Source organism: Schistocerca serialis, chromosome 2 (assembly GCF_023864345.2).
Source record: "Schistocerca serialis cubense isolate TAMUIC-IGC-003099 chromosome 2, iqSchSeri2.2, whole genome shotgun sequence".
In the NCBI taxonomy this organism is placed as follows: domain Eukaryota; kingdom Metazoa; phylum Arthropoda; class Insecta; order Orthoptera; family Acrididae; genus Schistocerca; species Schistocerca serialis.
Genome location: NC_064639.1, coordinates 722,275,508 through 722,298,782, shown reverse-complemented (window position 1 = coordinate 722,298,782; position 23,275 = coordinate 722,275,508). Strand labels below are relative to the sequence as shown.

General features: G+C 39.0%; 1 protein-coding gene and 1 pseudogene across 1 annotated transcript in view; one reads left to right on the top strand and one right to left on the bottom strand.

Annotated features, from left to right (window-relative positions):
* Positions 1 to 7,218: 7,218 nt before the first annotated feature.
* The window catches only part of LOC126457913 (zinc finger protein 599-like), a 59,112-nt gene continuing 43,055 nt past the window's right edge, over positions 7,219 to 23,275 (bottom strand). Inside the window, exons 15-18 of the mRNA XM_050094599.1 lie at positions 23,114 to 23,275; positions 13,483 to 13,659; positions 10,870 to 11,049; positions 7,219 to 7,627 (exon numbers count right to left, since the gene is read on the bottom strand). The exon at positions 23,114 to 23,275 is cut by the window's right edge and continues 87 nt beyond it. Of these exons, the coding sequence (XP_049950556.1) occupies positions 7,484 to 7,627; positions 10,870 to 11,049; positions 13,483 to 13,659; positions 23,114 to 23,275 (663 nt within the window). The 3' untranslated portion in view covers positions 7,219 to 7,483. The remainder of the gene's footprint in view (positions 7,628 to 10,869; positions 11,050 to 13,482; positions 13,660 to 23,113) is intronic.
* LOC126459414 (5S ribosomal RNA) lies at positions 16,416 to 16,533 on the top strand (annotated as a pseudogene).

The following is a 23,275-nucleotide window of genomic DNA, read 5'->3' as shown; positions in this document are numbered from 1 at the left end:
CTGAACCTGACAACCCCATGCTATCAGTAACAGCGACAAAATACTTATTTAAATGGTTTGCAACACAACAAGCGTTTGTTACCAGGGTTTCATTTATTATTAGAGCTATTTGTTCCTCCTCATTTCTGCTCCTACCTGTCTCTGACTTAACTATATCCCACATTCTTTTTATTTTATTGCTGTATGTATTTATCTTCTTCTCATAATGCAGGTGTTTAGATTTCTGGATAACCTCCTTCAATATTTTGCAGTAATTTTTGTAATGAGCTATAATGCTAGTATAAAGGTGTCCCTACATATCAGGTAGAGTTTCCTTATGGTTTGTTATTAGACTTCTTTGAGTTACCTTCAAGGGAAAACAATTTTCAAATAAGGCGCTAACTTTATTAATAATGTTTTGTATTTTCCATTTGTGTCTTGGATGCTGTAAACATCCATCCAATTAATTTCTTTGAGCATTCTCCTAAGTTTATCAATTTTTGACTGTTTTAATGGCCTTCTGAACTCAATTCTGATAGATGTTTTACCCTGACAATTTTTAAAATTTAATGCTAGGTGTTGCATGTTGTAGTCAGATGGCCCATTTACTATTGGTTTTGTAATGTGCCTTAGTTGCCTAGAATTATCTATAAAGATATTATCAGTGGCAGTCTTATTTGTACATCCTAGTTGGGAAATTTACAGTAGAAATTAAATTGAATGACAATGTAATTGATTTCAGTAACCGTTCACTGACTGTTTTTCAGGACATCTATATTAAAATCACCAGCAACCACTAGTTTTTGTTTTTAGTTTTAGATGAGATAATAAATTTCCCGAAGGTGCTCTGTATATGGCTACTATTATAAAGGACCTATTATGAAATTCTATCGCTGTTGCACATGCTTCTAAGTGCTGGTCTAAGCAAAATTTATTAATGTCAATATTCTTAAATTTAAAACTGTTTTTAACAAATGTGGCAACTCCTCCTTTCTCCATATTTTGTCTACAGAAGTAAGAGGCTGACTTAAATTCTGTAAGGTTTAACATATCTATACCAGTGGTCACATGGTGTTCAGAGAGGCAGATTATATCAACTGGATTCGATGACTGTAATTCATCAATGTACATAAGTAGTTCAATAATTTTACTTCTAAGCCCTCGAATATTTTGACAGACTAAAGATAGTTGGCATTTCACATTTACTGAGATGAAATCGGGTGGAAATCAAATTTCTGCTGATAGCTATAAATTTTTAATCAACAGCTGTGTTCGCTGATACAATGTGCCAGGATTATGCTGTTCGATTTCTTTCTCAAACTGAAGGTTTGTTTCAATCTTTACTTCTCTCAGAACTTGACTTCGTTCTGTCCTACCTATCCTAAAAAAGGTGCTGCTCCAAAACCTATGACCACTGGTATATTACCACTCATGGCAGTGCCTCCCCCCCCTTACATTTCCTGCTATTAGCCCAGCCAGTTTACCCTTCCCTATCCTGTTGAGGTGTGGGCCATGTCTAGTATAATCCCACCTACTGAGTGAATCAACAGGAACCAATCCAATATGTGACCCCACACCCAACCCAAGTAGCCGTTCCAACTCCAAATTAACTCTCCTGACAGAAGAGTTTAAATGAGGTCGGTCATGGCGTCTCAGAACAGACATAAACTCAACACTGGTATGTCTCGGTGCTGATGCAATCTTTGCAACGGCAACAGATGTTGAGTGATCACTGTGAAGGACACGGAGATGACACGCTTATTTGAGAGAGTTTGAAAGGGGAATTCACTGTGGACCTCTATGTGGCCAACTGTCAAATCATGAAACATAGTGATACCCGTCAAGTTTCCAGTCAACCACAAGGGAGGATCATCGTGTTGTGCATTAAACACACTGTAACCCCTTCATATCTGCCCCTGCCGACCAATGACATATAATGGACTCCCTACAAGTTTCTTTGTCATCCCACACCATTAATCAGAGACTACCAACAGCCAGATTAGGAAATTAGTGTACCCCGTGTAGGTTGCTGTGAACACCACAATGTAAATGTGTGTGTTTCGAGTGGTGCCATGACCAGGAATTGCTGATGACTGGAGTTTTGCATTCAGCAATGAATCACATTTCTGCATTACCAAGGACGACGATCATCAACGAATATTGTGGCGATCTATGGAGAGGTCTAATTCTTCCAATGTTTTGGAGAGGCACAGGTGTTACTCCTGGGTCCTGGTGTGAAAAACCATTGGGTATGACTTCAGGTCACAGCTGGTAGTGATTGAGGGAACTCTGATGGCACAATAGTATGTCATAGACGTTCTGTATCCTCATGTGTTGTCTCTCAAGTGACAGTATAGTGGTGCCATTTCTCAACAGTACAGTACTTGTCCACATATGGCATTTGTGCATATGAACTATCTACATGATGTTGAGCTGCTCCTGTAGACATAAAGATCCCCAGGTTTGTTCCCGACATAATGTGTGGGACCAAATCGGGCTCAACTCCATCCCAGTGCCAGTATCCAGGGTATATTCGATCCTGCGACCTCTTGGTTTCAGTAATGTGTTTCACCACTAGCCCACCAGGCCTGATGTTTGGAATCAGTTAACTCTTACAAATAACATGGTGTAACAATTTGTGGGAATATGAAATGGAATAATGATATAGGCTCCGTCATAAGTATAGCAGGTGAGGAATTGATTCATAGATGTAAGGAAACTGCAATTACTCTAGAAGAAAAGTCTACTTAAAAAGTTTCAAGAACCAATATAAAGCGAAAAATATAACACAATTTCCTAGACATTGCCTCTTTTGGAACTACAAAAAACCATATTACACTAATTGCAGCAATTATTGTTCTCACTAGCCTTACACAAATGGCACAGGAAGAATCTGTAATACTGGCACAATGGCAATATATCCTGCACCATGGTTTGCAGAGTCAGATCTACGATGACATGCAGTACAGTCTTAATGGCACCAATTGGGAAAACTAACTGACAAACTAATTTGGAAAATATTAAATAGGAAACATTTTGCAAACGTTATGCAAAACTTTGCAAGTGTTTCCTGTTTAATATTATTGCCACATTCTGCCAAACACTGACAGAAAATTCCGTTAATCTAGAAAAAATTATTCCCAAATATGTGTTGGATTACAAATCAACGGCAGCAGTGAAAGAAGTGGTATCTTAGTAAATTCAGTGGAACGTGTTTGAAAGCTATGAAATCGTTAAAAAAACACACACACTTTATTTACCTGATTATGAGATGAGGTTTTTCTCAGATTTGTCATTTGTAAATTAAACTATTGCTGCCAAGGTTAACATTTTTACCTTCTTTATACAAAGTGTGTAAACATTGTCTTATATTTTACAGATGAATCTTTGGCTATTGAGGTCACATGCTGATCTATTTGGGAGAATTCTGAAGGGCAGGTCTGGGCAAACGATACTTGCATTTGAACAAAATTTCCCAAGATGCGAAAGAGCTTGTTACAATATCACTGTTGCTCGAACAAACACAGGACATTTGACTCGGGTGGTGCTAGTGCAAGGGACATGTGAGAAACTATTTATTCTGCTTAAAATTTGACAATTCTGTGAAACACAGGAGGAAATAGTACTAAATTGTATCATCTTGTATACTCTTCTTATACTTGAATACGTTTTGCAATAAAAGCTCTCATACATCTATGAATACCCAGATACCATGTACATATATTAATTTTTCCTTTTCACCACACACACACGCACACACACACACGCACACACACACACACACACACACACACACACACGCACATTGTACTCAGTCAACTGCCAGCTCTTTCCTGGCCCACGATGAGTGGGGTGAGGTGGGATGGGGGATAGAGGAGGCAGGGAGGGAATTTGGGGGGGAAGCCGTCTGTGGGCTAGCTTGGGGTGCAGGTAGAGAGGGGGCTCGTGGCAGATGACTGGGCACACAATCTCACAGACTAGGGCATGAGACAGCAGCACACAACTAGCTGACATGAATTGGGTGGGGCACTGGGGGGCACATGCGTGTATGTGCACGCACACGCACACACACAGTTGGTTGAAGAAGGGGGGAGGCGAGTTACCTTTTGTTTAGGATAGGGTGGTTATGGGAGCAAAGGATGTGTGGTAACTGTACCTCCATGCTGCGCAGCTCACTTAGAAAAGCTGCTGGTGGTGGAGGGGAGGGGGAATCCAGACGGTACGGCTTGTGAAGCAGACATTGATAATCCACATGTTGTGCCACTGGGAAGTCCACACTGTTTTGGTAACAGTGGCCATTCATTCTAGTTGACAGCTGGTTGGTTGTCACACCAATGTAAAATGCTGTGCAGTGGTTGCAGCGGAGCTGGTATACAACGTGGCTGCTTTCGCAGGTGGCCTGGCCTCTGATGGGGTAGGATAAGCCTGGGATGGGACTGGAGTCATTTTTGTTGCAAGAATGAGTTACGGCAGCACGACCTGTTGTGGGATGAGTGAAAGTTTGAAAATTGGACTGAATCTTGATTGCAATTTACTTTGGCTTTTTAGGACCATCTACCATGTTCAAACTGCAGTTTGCCTGAATCCACTGAATTGACTTTGAAATTGGTCAAATTCTCAACATTTCTGTAGGAGACAGTAAAAGTCTAGGTAGGCGTTAGTGGTGTACTTAGGTGTTTCATGCTGCAATGTTGTCGACGCTCACCATGACACGACAGGAATAAAAGGCTGCTAGTTCTACGCAGCCAATGAAAGGGCAGCAAGCAGACGATAAGTTTGTAAGCAAGAGACACAAGTAAAGTCTGACGTGCAGTCTGATAAAAACAGCCATTTCTAGGGTTCCATGGTAACAACTACTGCAGAAATTGCAACATATTTGGGCAAAACAGCCTAATATTTGCGAAAATGAAGATATAAATTTCACAGCTATGCTATTACGATGATGATGGTGATTAAAAATATTGATACCACAGACAGGGTTAGCAGGTGAAAAATGTAGAAAACAAAACAATCCACAAATTAATGTAAACCATTTCTTTTCAATGATTTTATTTCTCCTTGTTTTATCAAAATGTAGGCAGTCAAGAAGTGGCATAAATTTAGAATAGGTATAATGTTAACTTTTTAGGCAGATGCCTTATGTGTAAAAAAAGTCTGTAGAATATGTTAAAAATATTTTTTTTTGCTCAAGAAGCATCTTGAAAAAAAGGGGGATTGTCTTATAATCAGAACAATACAGTAGTTTTACACACTTTCAGCCTTCATTAGAATCCAGCAATAGCTGAATTTCACCCGTCTCATTTGTGACATTTTAGAGAAATCACCAAGAAAGTAAAACATCAATTGGATGACCACCAGACAAGGAAACACAAGTGCAACTAACTTTCTAAGTGCTCTTGAATCTTCAGTTAAAGAAAATCACAGTATTGTATGCTGAATATGTACAGATACAATAAAACGCGAAAAAGGAATTGTGTAACTGCTGTACGCAATGTGAGGTTGGACTGTGTCATTCCTTGTCCCTAAATATAAATGCATTAATGGGAAGTCCATGGTGGCATATAAATAATGGAAGATGTAAATGTAACAACTCACTCTACAGTTGAGACATTGAATCATGAAGTCACAGAAAAAAGTCTGAGAATGTTGTTCAAAGCTAATAGAATATAACATCAGCACTACTAGACTGTCCCTACTAAAACCACTCTGTTGGCACTGGAGCTCGATCAGGTCAAGGGAAGAAGGGAGGCAGTAGGAAGGAAGGAAGGAAGAAAGGTTGCAGAAACATGGCTGGGAGAGAGAGGGAGCAAGTGCTCAGGGTAGGAACGTGGCACTGGTGAACTTATTCTGGCTGCAGGCAGTGTGTTGCAAGCAGTGCACAATGAGATGGAGGACTGGATCGGGATGGGGAGGTATAATGTATAATAGAGGACAGGGGATGCAAGTCCTTCCACCTAATGTGTGGCACTTGGTTACACACAGGTACTGGAAAGTAGTTTAGCATTAACCAGAACTGGGCGAATTTGTTTCCACAATTTTACATAAATTGCACATACATATTCTGATCTGCACACATGACTTCTGCTCTTCATCTGACAATTCCTTCAGTGTGACATTGTAGGTGCTTGTAGATGCTGTATCTCATCCATAGGTCTACTGCAGACACATCTAGCAAATTACACCAGTAATATTAAAATTAAAGGTAAGGTGTAACCAGTAGTTGAGATACTGAGTTTTCAATACACACACAAATAAGAGGAAAACACTTAAAACTTCTGTGCGACATCAGATTATCCCTACAACACATGCATTGCACCCATAATCTTCCTGGCCTCCATCTCCACTTGCCCGTTCCCATTCCCCTTGCTCTCCTTACCCTCCCTTGGTGCCTACTCCCTCCCAATTTACTGATTCTCTTCATTGCATGCAACTTGCTCACTGGTGCCAAATCCCTGTTCCAGCCATCAACCACCCTTCCACCTGTCTCCTATCACTTAACTCCCCACGACACAATCCCACTTCCCAGTCAAAATCCAGCATTGGTAGTTGGCTGTAACAAAGTAACTGCTCAGCACCTAAAGTAGATGTTAAGCTGTTATCTTTATTTTTTCAATATTTGTATCCCATCCATGGTTTTCCAGAATTACAGTTATTGAAGAACACATTAACAAAATAATAAAGTGAATGCAGTATACAGCGCTGATGTCCAACATTATTAACAGCTTACAAAGGTGAGTACCAAAATCGGTTCTTGTATGTATGTGTCTCCTTCAGTTTTCTTGTTGTGCTATAACTTCCCCAGTTAGAAAACACCTTTATATCTAATATTAGTTTTGGCAAAGGGCTTTATCTCTGTGATTATCTTTCACAATTTCCACATAAAGCTCAGTTCTCTATTAACTTTTCCAAAGTTTTTTCAACTGCCTTTAGTAAAACAGGATGTAAAAGGATTTACCACATAGCAGCTGATCCATGAAAGGTGTTTGCAGAAACAATGTTAATTTGATGTGTGTGTGCCATCACTATAAGTGGTATATATTGTCGCAAATGTTTTGACAGGTTGAATTACTGTGTGCTCACTGAAAACCCTATAGGCTTAGACATATCATGATTGTATTTGAATGATACACACTGCAGTTCATAGCTAATGTGAAACTTAGGTTTCGCACCAGTACCTCATAAAATCTGTACTGAAGTGTTTTGGTTATGTTAAATGCAGAATGAATTTACAAAGACAAGTAGAGAAGACAGTGAAGAATTTATTTTTTTTTATACAAACAACTTTCTAATTTACAAATACTGGTTTATCAATGCAATCAGAGTTGCAAGCTAAATCCATATGTACATTTTTTTAAATACAGGAGATTATATTTTTTTTACACATTCCAGTCTTATAACAACATGATTTTAATTACAGCTGGAAATACTTCAATTAAAAGCATGATCCACTCAAATTGACAATTTGTTCAATTCACACAATCTTAGCAACATGTACATGGAATTATTAAAACTCACTGGTAAATGGCCCCAAGGAGGCAACCAATCTCAGCTTCTGGCCATCAGGAGTAGTAAATTCAATAGTTTGCTCACCCATAATATTTTCACCTTCCACATCTGGAACATGTTCGTTAAGACTGACCTGCTCACCCTGAAAAGAGGAAAAGAAAACTTACAAAGTTCAATCAAATGCCAATCGACTCAACTGCTGAATCTTTGTGTTGTTCTGTAGCTTTGTATGATTTCAAAAAGTAGAGTACTGTTTTTGGAATAGTTCCAAATGTTGCCACAAATCCAGCCCACTGACTTCAGATTTGCCAAACAGTTTATTTTGGTGCACTCTGTGGTAAACAGGATAAAATTTGTTTTAAAACTAATTTTGGCCTGTGCATTACAACAGTGACTTTCTTCAAGCACAGCTCAGAGTTGAGCAGAATATGCATAAGCAAGATAGAGAGAAGAGGATTAAATCTTTATGTAAGTGATACACAGACATTTAAAATGACTGTACACTGGTAACAGGGACAATGATAATTCAAACTGTATTGTAATGCATAGTATTACTTAGCCATAGCATTTATCTGCATTTGGTGTAAAAAAATGTACAGATCTCAAAAACAAAATGCAACACTAGTTGAAATTACAAATGAATATTTTGGACTGTGACAATATCTGAATATAATGCCCCTGAATTCATGAACAAGGAAAATTGTGGAAAATTTTGCATGGAACAAAGGTTCATGACAACTGTTACCATGCAGCTATGTGGCACACACAGGCTAACAATTACAATGAATATAATTAAAGACAACAGTTAAAAACCGAAAACAAAACCCACTCAAAGAGACAGCATGAAGATTTCTCAAGTGCAGCAACATCATTCAAACTATCTGCCGCTATTGTGAGACACAAACCACTGAAGATCTGCATTGTATGCTCATCCGTGGTTACCACTACGAGCAGATGAGCACTAGCTACTAATTACGCCTTGTAGGTACCACAAGCATGTTGCAATTAATTGAATTTTGCCTTTTTGGAGGCAACATGGTAGGCTCTGTTGGCCAATGAAATATACCATCTCCTCACAATAAATTTTGCTTCTTGGCATTCACTGTGAACAAAAGCACAAATCCCAGAATGCCAAGAAATGTGAAGGTGGTGGTCAAGCAAATACCTGTAATGGAACTTTTGTCAATGGCACTGATCCTCTTCACCAACAAGCACAGGGTCTATCAGACACCTAATAACTGTCGTAGAAGAATGTGGAGATGGCTAGGTACCAACACATGTCCAGTCCTTAGTCTTCACCAGGGATATTGGTCACTCACATTCTGAGCCCATATCATGTACATATGTTGAATGCCTCTCATTTATGTAGAGCGTAATAAAGAGATGTTAATATGGGAGAGGATCATTATTTTGACAATGGGTTCACCTTTTTGATAGACAATTTATACGAACATCACACCCACATCACGACCATATTCCTCCTGGATGCTGCAATCATCTGAATAAAATATCCTGCATTACCTGATGACATACCCTGACCGAGCACACTTGAGACAGGCTGAAACTTGTAATGCATTGTTGTAGGAACCCTTCACACACACACACACACACACACACACTGGATGAAATACACATCTTAATTAAGGCCATCATCAGAGAGTGGGACAGGCTGGATTAATTACAGTAAAACCTCAAATTAAAAAACCTGCTTTTAAGGAAACCATGCTTTCGATATATACTTCCATAAGTCCCGTGAAACTCCCAAAACAACATTATTTCTCCCCACTTTTAATGAAGCCCAGCTTCAAGAAAATGTCCCCTTTTAATAAACAAACATGCAGCATGTTTCAAACTGAAATCCAGTTTTTAAGTAACTCCTTATACGTTCAAGTGAGTTTCTGATTTCTTTCCATTTAACTCAGATCATATTTATTGTTGTGTAATGCAGCAAATGGTAATTGATTCAACCAGCCAATATGTATCTAGAATGGAGTCAATAACTTCTTCCCTTACAGCGAAACAGACAGATGCGTTGAAAGAATCTGAAATTGATTTCCATGTGACAAAGGTCACATGATCTGACATGAAGCAAGTAGTATTCTCAAATGCCAATGTCGACAGTTACTGTGGATTCACAAAGCAAGAATATTTGTATGTCTAAACTCAATGATGCGGAAAATATTGCAACAGTGTTGAACTTGACCCGCCAGCAGACTTTGGTTTCAGGTATGTGCTCTTTCAAACAGACTGCTTTACAGTCTTTGTTTGTCTTTTTCTTTTCTTTTTTTCTTAATTTTTTTATTTCACTCTTTTTCATTTCATTAGTTCTCTTCTCCCTTTGAATCCTAGTCCACACCCATTCATAGATGTGCAGTTGGCATAAAACTTTTTTTTCAATAGTATATTAGAAGTTGGGGAAATATGTCAAAAGATGTGGTTTAACATAATAATTCAAAACTGTGACAATAGCTAGTAATTCACTTATTTCTTGCAACATTTTTGCCTGTGCTTTTCTCACCTCAAATTAAATTTTGTTTCCTATGCTAGGTATTTCCCCTTTATCATCAATTATGTTACCTTCCTATAACAAACAACTTGTCAGACAGCTATATTTGATTACTTGACATTTGATAAATACTGAAAATTGTAAATAAATATACTTTTCTGCATTCCTAAGAACAGTTAAATCAATTACAAATACAGCACTGTTTAGGTAAATTTTGTTAACAACAAATTTAAAAAAAAAATTATAATTTGGTTTACCCTGCGAAAGCCACCTTGACGTGTATGAAGCACTGCCACCCCCCCCTCCCCTCCTCCTCCTCTTTTTCTTGTACCAGTCACAAATAGTTTGCAGGAGCTCAAATCTTTCCAATTTGAACCACATGGTCTTTTTGCGAGATATACATAGATGGAAGCAATATATTTGTTGGCTCTTCTAGGAATGTATGCTCTCATAACTTAACAGTAAAGCACACCATGATCAGAACATGTGGTATCTGCCACCAGAGTTGGCCGAGCATCTCTGTGATGGTTTTGCACTTGCTAAATGAACTTCTACCAAAAGGTGCTTCTCTACTTTTGATCTCTCAATTTTCTCTACCAATCCTATCTGGTAAGAATCCCAACTGATGGACAATATTCAAGTATTGGTCGAACAAGGATTTTGTAAACTGCTTCCTTTGTAAACTGTAAACCTATATCATGGGTCAACTGGCAGTAATTCTCATGAATAAAATCTATGAAAATTTAATGTTTTCGTGTGTATTTAAGTGAAATAAAACTCACCTCAGCCTGAGACAATTGTAGGGGGATGTAAATAAAAATTTATACAACAGACAAACAGCCCAAGCACATCAGCAATGGAGAAGTATGAACACTTACCTGAGGTGCAGTGACAACTTGCTTTGCCTCTGACTGCTCAGAAGTTGCTTCTGAAATACTATCAAGTTGGGATGCTATCTCCCCCGAGAAAACTTGAGTACCAGATGTTGCTAACTGCACGGGAATGCTTTGTCCATCTGGTGTAGTAACATGGATTGCCTGACCATCAACTGTAGTAATCTGTGCAATAGGCATTGGTGTAATCAAGATCAGATTTTAAATTTTCAAAAACAGAAATTCAAAACAAAATTCTGTAAAATAAATACTAACAGAATAACACATATAAACTTACTTAGTGGGTGTGGGGAGTAGCAAAGTAAGCAATATCATCACAAGAAATACCACAAGAACGACTATTGCTGAGGGGAAGAAAGAAGTGGAGGAAACTGTGACTTATGAAGAATCTAATATCATGGGTTTAACACTACCCAGAATAACCCTCTTACACTAATTAGACACTTCTTAACTTTATTTATGCTATTTGGTGTATATACATGCAGCATAGTCTCTTGCCTGAGACAGCTAGAGTACTGTGATTTCCTTTCATGGCTATGGTAGTAACAATAACTGCAAATGTATAAATTATCCAGAAACTATACTACTTTCAGTTCAGTGCTACTTCAACTTGCAGCCACAAGCTCCCATGTACTGTTACCTACAGTGGTAGTCCTACCGTGTCCCTGTTGCACATTACATGATATCTCTGCAGTACTGAATATATAGTGAAATATAACTACAGTAAAACCCCACTTTTACACTTGTCAAGGGACTTCAAAAAAATTGTGTAAAATGTGGGCAAATGTTAAATGTGGGAAGTAATGATTTAAGCAGTAAAAGTTATGAGTAGGATCTCTCTTGCACTTTATGTATGATGTGTATACATAACAGGCATCAAAAGACTTGTCAGTGACTTTTTTATTATGTAATAAAGGTCTATTAGCTAATAACAATTGCTGATGTAACTGGAACTGGTAACTGTCTGGGAAGTGGAAACGTTTGACTTAATTTCAAACATCATAATCGATGTTTCTGGAAAGCCTGCAGCTGTCATTCATTATTTAAATAATGAAATACTGCAATAGTTATGTATTTTTTCTCACGCTTAGCATGACGCGTTTTGAGAATTTTTTCTCGTTGTGAAGTGCAAATACGTAAAAAAGTATTTTGTATGGTGTTTGAATATGTATTATTCTGTGTCTTTTTGACGTTATCAGGTACTGTGACCCATCAGTTACGTAGAAAACCATACGCACATGCAAACTATCACTCACATTGTTTGTTTGTGTAACATCACAAACAATACATACGTAAATACTGCACTTGACAACGAGAATAAATTCTCAAAACACGTTTTGCTCAGCATGAATACAATACATAACTGGCACTGTGCTTACAATAAAAACATTTGAGCAACACAAAGTGAATGACTGTGTCAACTAGCTCTCCATGTGGCCATACGCCGAAACACACTAAGTATGGTTCGACAAAGGTGTTACGATAATCACAACTATCACGAAACTGCATTTGCACAGTAGAGACAGTTTGGAAATGGTACAACTTTTACTTGTTTACCTGTCCAAATCCGCTGAATAGAATGCCCTGGTGTCAAGAAACTTAACCACTTAATATTTGTAAACACTACTGGACGGCCAACATTATGCCAGCATCATATTTTCTCCACAAACATTTTTTCGTAATGCGTAAATCACGGGAAAATAATAAATGTGTTGACGCAAAATCAAGTGCAAATTAATATTGTGGACTTAGGAAATTTGATGGGACCGATAAAAAATGTCGAAAACAGTGGGAAAACGTCAATTCCCGGAACGTAAAAGCAGGGTTATACTGTATTAGCCTATATTATTAACATCACCTGTAGGGTACTTGCTGATGTGGTTAAAAATTCCACAGTTTAAAGTGCTCATTTAAAGAGCAGAATTTAATAATAATGTAGATAGGTAGAGTTTTAAAATCATTATGGAATACAAAATTATTTCAAACCATAAAAAAAGTTAAGTATAACTGAAACACACTATCTGTAACCAATTAATTTGGAAAACATAACACTTTATAAGTATTTAGGATAAGGTTTGTTCCCTCACAGGATTTTGGAAGGCATTCACCTATAGTAGAGGCTATGTTGGGAGCTATAGCCACTTGATGCCATGGGTCAGCATTTAAATAACACACTATCGAAATGTGACACAATGTTGAAGGTTGTGCCAGAAACAATACACTCACTTCGCTCCTTTTGATGAAGTCACACCCACTCTACAATTATTCTCCTTGAAAATACCAAACAGTGGGGATTTTTCTCCCTTGCATATTTGTTAAGTCTATAATATATGGCTTCGTCTGTACTTCTGGAATATTTGCCTAAATTCCAAACTCTGTACTGTTTTGGTGCTATTAGAATCTCCCACCCTCCCTTTCATGAAAGGACATCCTGGATATTTCAAATTTTCACAAATCAGATCTCTTTGCAAATGGATAGTGAATGAAGTGTGTATTGATACAGTGTCTCAAGGTGTACCACAGTTATCAATCGAGCTTTAGTATAATAATAAATACGATAATTTCATGATTCAATAAATTTATTAACATTAAGAATACCTGCAATGCTCTTCCATCCTGCATTGTAAATTGGATAGGATTACCATCTTCATCCATAACTTGGAGTGCATGAGGGGCTGATTCTATCTGGTATGTTGCTTCTGGTGTCAGTTCTATCTTATTTTCAACAGAGGCAGTATTTGAAGTAGTCTCCTGAAGTATAGCTTCAGTAGATGGCTGAAAGATAATGATATTTACTAAGCAGGTTAGCAAGTATACAGTCTCAATTTGCAAATGTTCTCAGGAGAGAACACAATGAAAATAGTTCCCAGAACAGTGATATATTTAAATCAAGGAGGAATAAAAATTTTACATTACTTTCTCAAAAACTGTTTGGATCCTCAAAGGGTTGATGATAGTTTATGGCGGAGGGCACTAAACAGCTAGGTCATCAGCACCCTTGCATTAACATTATACCGAAGAAGATTTGCATAATGTATGGAAGGAGATCAATAAACTGGAAAACTACGTTTGATCTCACCAAAGGAAACGTAAAGCAACCACAAGAAGGTGAGGTTTAGAAAAGCCCCTAATAAAACGCCAGAAAGACACAGTGGGATAACTAAATGAAATCGTGGAGAAAATACCTGTAAAGATGCTGTTAAAAAGAGACAAACAAGTGTGGCTGGATGACGACTTAGAAATAATATGTGACCCAGCCACTCTATGACACATTAAGATTGTACAAGAAGTATTTAGGGAAGAATTCCGGACACCACACAAAATTTTAAGACCTCAACAACACTTGCCTCATTATCAGTTAAAATAGAGGAAAGATCCTGTGGGAGACCCAGTTCAACCCTCAGGTTGTCATATAACACACACTCAGTTAAAAGATGTCATACTGACAGCTGTGTCCCGCATCTCTGACCTACTGGAGGCTCCTCCCAACATAACAGGAAGCCGTTTGTCAATGGACAATGTCCCACTCTAAGCTGAGTAAGGGCTACTTCTTCACACCATCCCAAGTGGAAGGAGGTGATCCATGGTCGCACTGAAGTCTTGATGGAACGTAGTTTGTTCTTCATTTCCAGCCACTGGGACTCCCACCAACAAATGGCCTTCCTGGTCACAAATGAAGTGACAGCACACAGAGGGACTGAACAGCGGGCAGGAGGAGGAAGGGAGCAAGCCTCCTTAGCAGCAGCAGCAGCAGCAGCAGCAGCAGCGAGTTCACTTCCCTGGATTCCTAGGTGCCCTGGAACCCAGCAAAAAGGAGAGCGTCCTGTACCTGTTGTGCTATCCGATCTACTGGGTAGATCTGTCCAACAGTGAGAAGGGCACTTTGAGAATCAGAGCAGATGATAAATTTTTTGTCAAGACGCCTTCTCATCTGCTCCATTGCTATCCTGAGGGCAAACAGTTCCGCATAATAAACTGAAAACTGCTCTGGGAGCCATATCCTGAGGACAATCTCGGGGAACACGACGGGACAACCAGAAACATCTTCCTGTTTAGAACCATCCATGTAGACGGTAATAAAATCTGGGGGGGGGGGGGGGGGGGGCTATGTAAAATTTCATTAAATTTAATTTTAAAAACATAGTCTGGGGTACAATGCTTCTTGTAAGCAGTCGGTTCTAAAAGCAATCTGGGCCTTGGTAGTAGCCAGGGGGAGGCCCTACTCCACCCCTGGCTTAGGACCTTAATGTCCCCCACCTGTAATAACTCAAGGCTTTCCATTGCACAGGTCGATGATCGAATAGCCATTCCAGAGGCGGCTGAAGAAAGTAACTAGATGCTGGCAATGTAGGAATGGAGAATGCTTGGCGTACTACGAGAAGAAGATGTCGATTAGACAGTGGAGGCTCACCAGCCTCCGCACACAAACTAAAAACAGGGCCGTGTGATAGGCCCCTGTCGACAGCCTAATGCCCTCGTGATGAACTGCATCCAGCCTTTTAATGTATGAAGGCCTTGCAGACCCATAAATCTGGCATCCGTATTCAAGCCAGGGTCACACAAAAGCCTTATAAAGTTGGAGCAGACACGCTCTGTTGGCTCCCCAAGACCTATGACTGACACATTTAAGGATGTTTAAGGCCTTGAGACATCTCAGTTTCAGTTCTTTAAGGTGTGGCAACCATGTTAACTTCTCATCAAAAATAAGACCCAGATACTTCACCTTTTCCTTTAAAGTGAGAACGGTGTCCCCCAGTTTTAAAACGGGCGAATTAAACGACAGCGGGAATGATTAAAATCAACACAAACTGTTTTCTCTATTGAGAATCTAAAGCTGTGGTGCAAGACCATTCCTCCAACTGTCTGATCGTCAGTTGCAATTGCCGAGTAGCTGTGGTGAAGCTGGAGGATGCACAGAAGACGGAGAAGTCGTTCACAAACAAGGATCATAGTACCGGACGTCGCACTGTGGTTGTAATACTATTGATTGCAATGGCGAAAGCTGTGGCACTTAAAACACCCCCTTGAGGGACACCATTCTCCCACTTAAAACAGTCAGACAGAGCATTCCCAATCCTGTATCTAAAATACCTGTCCGAGAGAAAGGGCCGTATGAAGGTTGGTAGGCATCCGCAGAATCCCCACTGATGGAGGTGCGACGATCAATTCTGTAATCCAGCTCACCCTGAGATATAAATAAAAACGAAAGAACATCTAAAAAAATCAGAACTGTTCAAGTAGTTTCCATGTAATTAGAGAAATATTTGCGCCCCGTACAATTACATAAATGAAACAAGTTATCTGTTATTGTTGACTGATCTCAACACACACAATAATTATTACATTCAAAACTTTTAGAGTTTATAATTCCATCCAAGAATGAATGTATGTGCCTGTCAATCAACAGCCAACAGATAGTCAGGCAACTATGATGGGATGGTAACATCCCCCCCCCCCCCCCCAAAAAGCAAGGAATTATTTTTTTAAAAGCTATATATTTTTGAATTGTTTACAACCTTATCCCCTTCAAAGGTAACGGCCTTGCTGCAGTGGATACATCAGTTCCCATCAGATCACTGAAGTTAAACGCTGTCGGGCGTGGCCAGCACTTGGATGGGTAACCATCTGGGCTACCATGTGCTGTTACCATTTTTCGGGGTGCACTCAGCCCCGTGATGCCAACACAGTAGCTACTTGACCGAATAGTATCGGCCCCGGTCAAAGAAAACCATCATAACGACCGGAAGTGTGGTGTGCTGACCACCCCATCCGCATTCTCAGCTGAGGATGACACGGCAGTCGGATGGTCCCGATGTGCCACTTGTGGCCTGAAGACGGAGTGCCTTATCCCCTTCAAAATACTATCCATTACATTACAACTAATATACTTGTCCCACAGGTACTTCCACTGTTCAAAACCTTTTTTGTAGTCATCTTTAGAAATGGCTTACAACTCCTCCCTAATTTTTCTCTGTCGACTTCTTCAGTGTTTTCAAATTGGTATCCTTTCATGTCCCCTTTTCATGCATGGAAGTAATAAAAAGTCACACGGAACCAGGTCAGGCGAGTAAGGCGTGTGGTCCAGTGGAACCATGCGATTTTTTGCCAAAAACTGTCTAACAGAAATGGCTGTGTGTGCAGGTGCGTTGTTGTGATGGAAGAACCAGTCTCATGTCTGCCCAAATCTTCCATTTAAATGTGCTGCACTCAGCTCCAAGATAACCCACTAATCTTTGACAGTTGATCCATTGTCTGTCAATGGTCTGTGAAAACAAGCTCTCAAATTTTTCCAATATTTTCATCAATTCGGCCAGTTGATGGACATCCAGAACAAGGTTTGACATCAATCATCATGTCGCCATTTTTAAATCATGCAAATCACTCTTCCACTTGAGGTTTTCCCATAGTGTCATCTTGGTAAGCTGTTTTCAACATTAAAACAGTTTCAGCACCTTTTTTACTAAGTAGAAAACAAAATTTCACAGCTGCACATTGTTCACTTAAACTTGTCGTTATAAAAAACAAAACAGAACAAAACCACCAGCAAAAGCAATCACTGGAGATTAACAGAACAAGCCACGTTGACAACACAGATGGCACTGAACTGGCAATGAGTCGCACTATACACACCTAGCAGCAGAAACGCTTACTACACGAGGATTTTTCTTGTTTGTTGTTTTGGTGTACCCCCTCGTACTTCAGTAGTTCTGAATTTTTCTTTTATGCCCATTTGTGCAGTTTCCACTTACATAACACCCCTTCCTTCAGTTTTTTTCTTTCTTTTTAATGAATGTTCATTTAATAAGCCTCTAATCTCTTCTAACAGCAATATTTATAGTACTTATGGTCAAATGGCTCCCAAAACACTCTTCCTTGTATCATCAGTTCAAAATATTTCCCACAGAGGAAGATTCAAATTAATGTTAATATGCCTTTACAAGAAACAGAAAATATGCCACAGCTGCCATTAATAATTTTTCAACAGAGAAATAGCAGAAAGCTGAAACAGAAAGGTATCTTCAACTTCATGAATGTCTTCTCATACAAACCTAAATGTTCTCAGTGTAGGGGTAGACGCGTGGCAACAATAGAAAGGAAGTTACCCGAGCTAGCAGAATCATCAACACCCCCCCCCCCCCCCCCACCAGCATTAATTCCCAAATGCATATATCGTTTCTCCAAGCAGTTCCTCCTTGCCCTGGCCAAGGTAATGCAATTCTTTCCCCTGGATGTTTCTGGATGAGAGAATCGCTTGCACTAACACTATAAAGAGAGAAAGATATTTTACTTATACACTTGTGCCATTCATCATTATGAACATAAGAGTGGTTATTCGTGCCCTCATGTTTTAGTTCCTTGTTTTCATCCTGAAATGTTTATTATACTAACATTTTTGCAGATTAAACTCTCTTCTACTTGCACTGTTTTGCCATTCTTCTGGTTCTTTTTTTTTTTTTTCCTCTCTCATTTATTAGGTTAGGTTAGGTTCTCTCTGTTCTTTATGATTTCCACTTCTCTCAAAACGTATACATCCCACATGTGTACCCATGTCGAGTTGAATAAAAGCAATTGTCATGCCACTCTTGCATGAGACTTCAATATAAGAAGCCCCTCTGCTCTCGGTTCCATCACTCGTATCAATCATGCTGCACATTATCCTTCTTGTTTTCATCTTTCATATTTTTAATTTCTCCTGCTGACCTGCACTGTACAGCATTATAGTACTTCATCACTCTGCCCACTTTACAGTTTCTTGATCACATACAGTAAAACCCCTTTTTAATGAATCTTCTGGGGACCAGAATATTTGTTCCTTAAATGGGGGTTTTGCCCATGTACATGGAAATACTGATGGAGAATGATAATTCAAACATATTTAGTGATATAAGTGCTGTTTAATCACAAAATTACCAATATCCTGAACCACAAACTTATATACAGCAAATATACAATTACAGTATCTTTCACAGACCATATCCTTTATTTTTTTTTAAATCAAGAAATCCTGTTTGGTTTGTCCTCCTGGCGTAGTGTAGTGAAAGAAGTTGTTACTCCAGCTGGTCGATATAAATTAGAATTGATTCATCAACATTACAAGAGGAAAAGAAATTCCTGACACTGTAAATTCCTTGCAACAGTGATGCAATGCCCTCCTTTTCTTCTTTGTTTTCCTAATTGTCACCGCCAGCTCCTACCTGTGTTCCTTCATAAGCATGTCACTTGTAACAATCTCTGGTATGGAAGTCATATCATCATCACTACATCAATGTCCTTGAATGTTAAATTTTCAGAAATATCAGTTTTGCTGCTCCATCCTTCGTCTGGAATGTCGTTGTCTTCAGCAGCAACTGATATACCATAGCCACACTTTGTGAAGCAAGTTAACACTGTTGTGTTACAGCACTGTTGTGTTACAGAACTCCACCCAACTACAAATATATACTGGAGAGGCTAAAGACGACATACGCAGTTTGGAGGAAGGAAGACAACATTTACATTCCTCAAAAATTGTGTTTACTTAGGATGTGCAGGACAAAGTCAATAATAAGTCCAGTTCCTTCCCGCAACACCCATCTTGGCACCAATGCCTGAAAAAGTTGTAAAAGATCTCTGACATCCCTAGTGTCTGCTGTTGTATTCTTCAGTACAAAGTGATGTAATTAATAGTGAAGGAAACATTTAACTCCATCACTAGTTATGCACAATAGTGCTGTCCCCCTTTTTTATTTTTAGTTTATTTATTCATTTTTTACTCTGTGGCATTTTTCTCTTAACAGAACATGATTTTGCAGGAAGTAAATTATAAAAAAATGCCAGTTTCATCAGCAGTGAAAATGTATCTGGGCTCAAGTCCTGTATCAATCGTGGCATTGTAATGTTCTTCCAATAGTTTACACTTTCTGTGACTAGAGCCTCAGTTTCTCCATGTACACTTTGAAATGATAGATGATGACTTTCTTGAAACAATTCATCCAGCCATTCAATGCACTGAAATTTTCAGTTTCAATCTGTAGAATGATTTCACAAACTTTCCCTCTAAGTATGTTTCTACTTATAGGAATTCTTCCACTCCTCAAAACTACATTAGAAGAGTATTTTCCACATCACTGAATGTAAACATACGAACGTTCCCTGTTTATGGATCTACAGGAATTGTTAGCTTCAGCATTTAAGAACTCTTCCTTATTATTGAATATGTTGCACTTGTAGATGGCGCTAAATCATAGTTCTTCACCATGTCAAAAATATTTGTGTTAAGACTGTCATCAACGTCACGTATGATGATCAGCTTTCAATATTTACAGGTCGTAAGTCCATAAAAGTGAAACCGATAACTTCAACACTTTAGTAAACAAACAACTCCACTTTTCATGCTTCATAGTTCATAGACTCAGTGACTGACATCACATCATGTGGCCCAAATTGCGCAGAAATCTATTTCCGATTTGTTCAACACATGTGCTGGTATCGCAACAAGGGAAGTCGAGTTATTGAACTCGATCTATGCAGGTGTCTACAAGTTGACTAGTTTACCATTTCCTGTGTCACAAGACACAAATATGACCTGTTGTTGTTGTCGTCTTCAGTCCCGAGACTGGTTTGATGCAGCTCTCCATGCTACTCTATCCTGTGCAAGCTTCTTCATCTCCCAGTACCTACCGCAAACTACATCCTTCTGAATCTGCTTAGTGTATTCCTCTCTTGGTCTCCCTCTACGATTTTTATCCTCCATGCTGCCCTCCAATGCTAAATTTGTGATCCCTTGATGCCTCAAAACATGCCCTACCAACCGATCCCTTCTTCTAGTCAAGTTGTGCCACAAACTTCTCTTCTCCCCAATCCTATTCAATACCTCCTCATTAGTTACGTGATCTACCCACCTTATCTACAGCATTCTTCTGTAGCACCACATTTCGAAAGCTTCTATTCTCTTCTTGTCCAAACTAGTTATCGTGCATGTTTCACTTGCATACATGGCTACACTCCATATAAATACTTTCAGAAACGACTTCCTGACACTTAAATCTATACTCGATGTTAACAAATTTCTCTTCTTCAGAAACGATTTCCTTGCCATTGCCAGTCTACATTTCATATCCTCTCTACTTCGACCATCATCAGTTATTTTACTCCCTAAATAGCAAAACTCCTTTACTACTTTAAGTGTCTCATTTCCTAATCTAATTCTCTCAGCATCACCCGATTTAATTTGACTACATTCCATTATCCTCGTTTTGCTTTTGTTGATGTTCATCTTATATCCTCCTTTCAAGACACTGTCCATTCCGTTCAACTGCTCTTCCAAGTCCTTTGTGAGACAAAATATAAAGGAATCAGAAACTTACTTGAAAATTTTCAATTTGCAAAATTTTTAACGTTTCTTAGTTAAAAGCAGACTTTTTCTTAAAGTTGTGCTGGAATTGAGATAAATATTCATCAAATGCAGGATTTCCTTAAAGGTGGGTTCATTAATGCAGGGTTTTACTGTACATTTAATTACTGATGAGTACGTATGATCATTTACTCTTCTTTTGGCAGTATGAATCTACTACTATCCACTTTCAGTTACAATCTGAATGCTTTATTTATCATCACATCAATCACTTCTTTTTAAAATTAAAACAATTTTCAATTCTTGTCTTACAACAATCTTTTCTCTGACTAGCCTCACAGTAAACTATTATTCATTCTGCCTGCAGAACAGTTCTGAACTCCATTTTGTCATAGCCAAACTCCAATCCCACAAAATTCTAAAATCCTTTCTAGCATTTGGCATATGTCACAATGGACTTTCCATAAAAATCCGTCTCCAACTGAGATCCAATCTTCCACAAAGATCACCACCTTTTCCAATTTTCTTCAGCCTAGTCCTCCCCCACACAATCATACCACCTAAACATGGACCATAATAAACTACATTTGCTCCATTCACAAGATCCTTCAACTTTGTTAGTATGATTTCCGTATCTCTATTCCCAATCACCTTCTCCGAATTCTACACTGCCGTCCATCCATATGAAAAAATTTGACCCCTACATAATTATCAATCCTCTTAAAAACAATTTACCTTCAGCCTAAGACCCAAGTTTAATCACACTATGCTGTCAGTTACTTTTATGAGTTTCTTTCAGTGGAAATATAGCTTCGTTTATTGACAACAGCACTCTCCGACCACACAATCAGTCTTATCTTACTCAGTTTCCACCTACCACAAAGTCTGACCCAGTTCCCCAAACACCTTTCTCACTGGTCAATTCGTCACAGACATGGAACAAACTGACATTTCTGATCTAAAAAGTAATTTTACCTTTATCATACTTCTCAATGACAAGGGTTCCACCAACATCATATTCCATCACTGTGGCTTAGTGGCTGAAGCATTACACTAGCTCTGCGGGACCTCTACTTACTAATCTTATCACTATAATCTCACCACAGAAACACACTGACCAACAACTCCACAAAACATGAGATCTCTCACAAAACATGTAACCCGAATCCATCTCTCTCTGCACACTGGCATCCATCTGTTATTGTCGCCAAAGTTCAACAAACTACAACTCACTGCTAGTAACAAGACTCTCGTAGAAATATCTCCTGCCTTTCTTGACCACTCTCGTAGAAATATCTCCTGCCTTTCTTGACCAGCATCGCCTACTTGGCTTGACAACCAACCAGCTGTCTACCTGTACGAATGGTCACAGACAATCTGTAGCTAACCACAGATTTTAATTTCTCTGCTGGTAAATCTACTAGAGACCACAATGGCATCAACTTCACAACTCATGCCACTAAGATCTTTTCCTCAGCACCAGCTCCACTGAGCTGTCATGGTTGGAATTCCCTCTCCAGCATATCCCCATAATCCTCCTGGTGTAAACCTTATCCACTTTTTTGACAACTCTCTCCCCAATACTAAATTGCCTTCCTATTTCTTTCCTATCCTACATTTCTGCCCAATTTCCACGTCTTTCCAGCCCTCTTTCACATTAACCCGCTCTGACCCCCACCAACAAAACACCCCCCCCCCCCACTCTCTCTCTCTCTCTCTCTCTCTCTCTCTCTCTCTCTCTCATTTGCATGTAAACGGTTCCCTGTACCATTTTTTGCTGGTGATATACACAAATGTATTTATTTTATCGTAAATATTAGCGCAATCATGTCTAAATTTCAGTGTATTTCAAACCATGTAATTTTTACAGGATAACAACACCAAAAACATACTGACCTGTTCTGGAGGAGCCTCAACATTTTCTACAAAATGGAGTGTTCTTGCTTCATTTGGGTCATCAGGATCCTGGTACGTAACATATATGATTTGCTCAACACTGTTTCCTTGTGCTTCTGTGGTTGTTACTTCACTGCCACCTTCCTGTCCATCTTCCTTTGT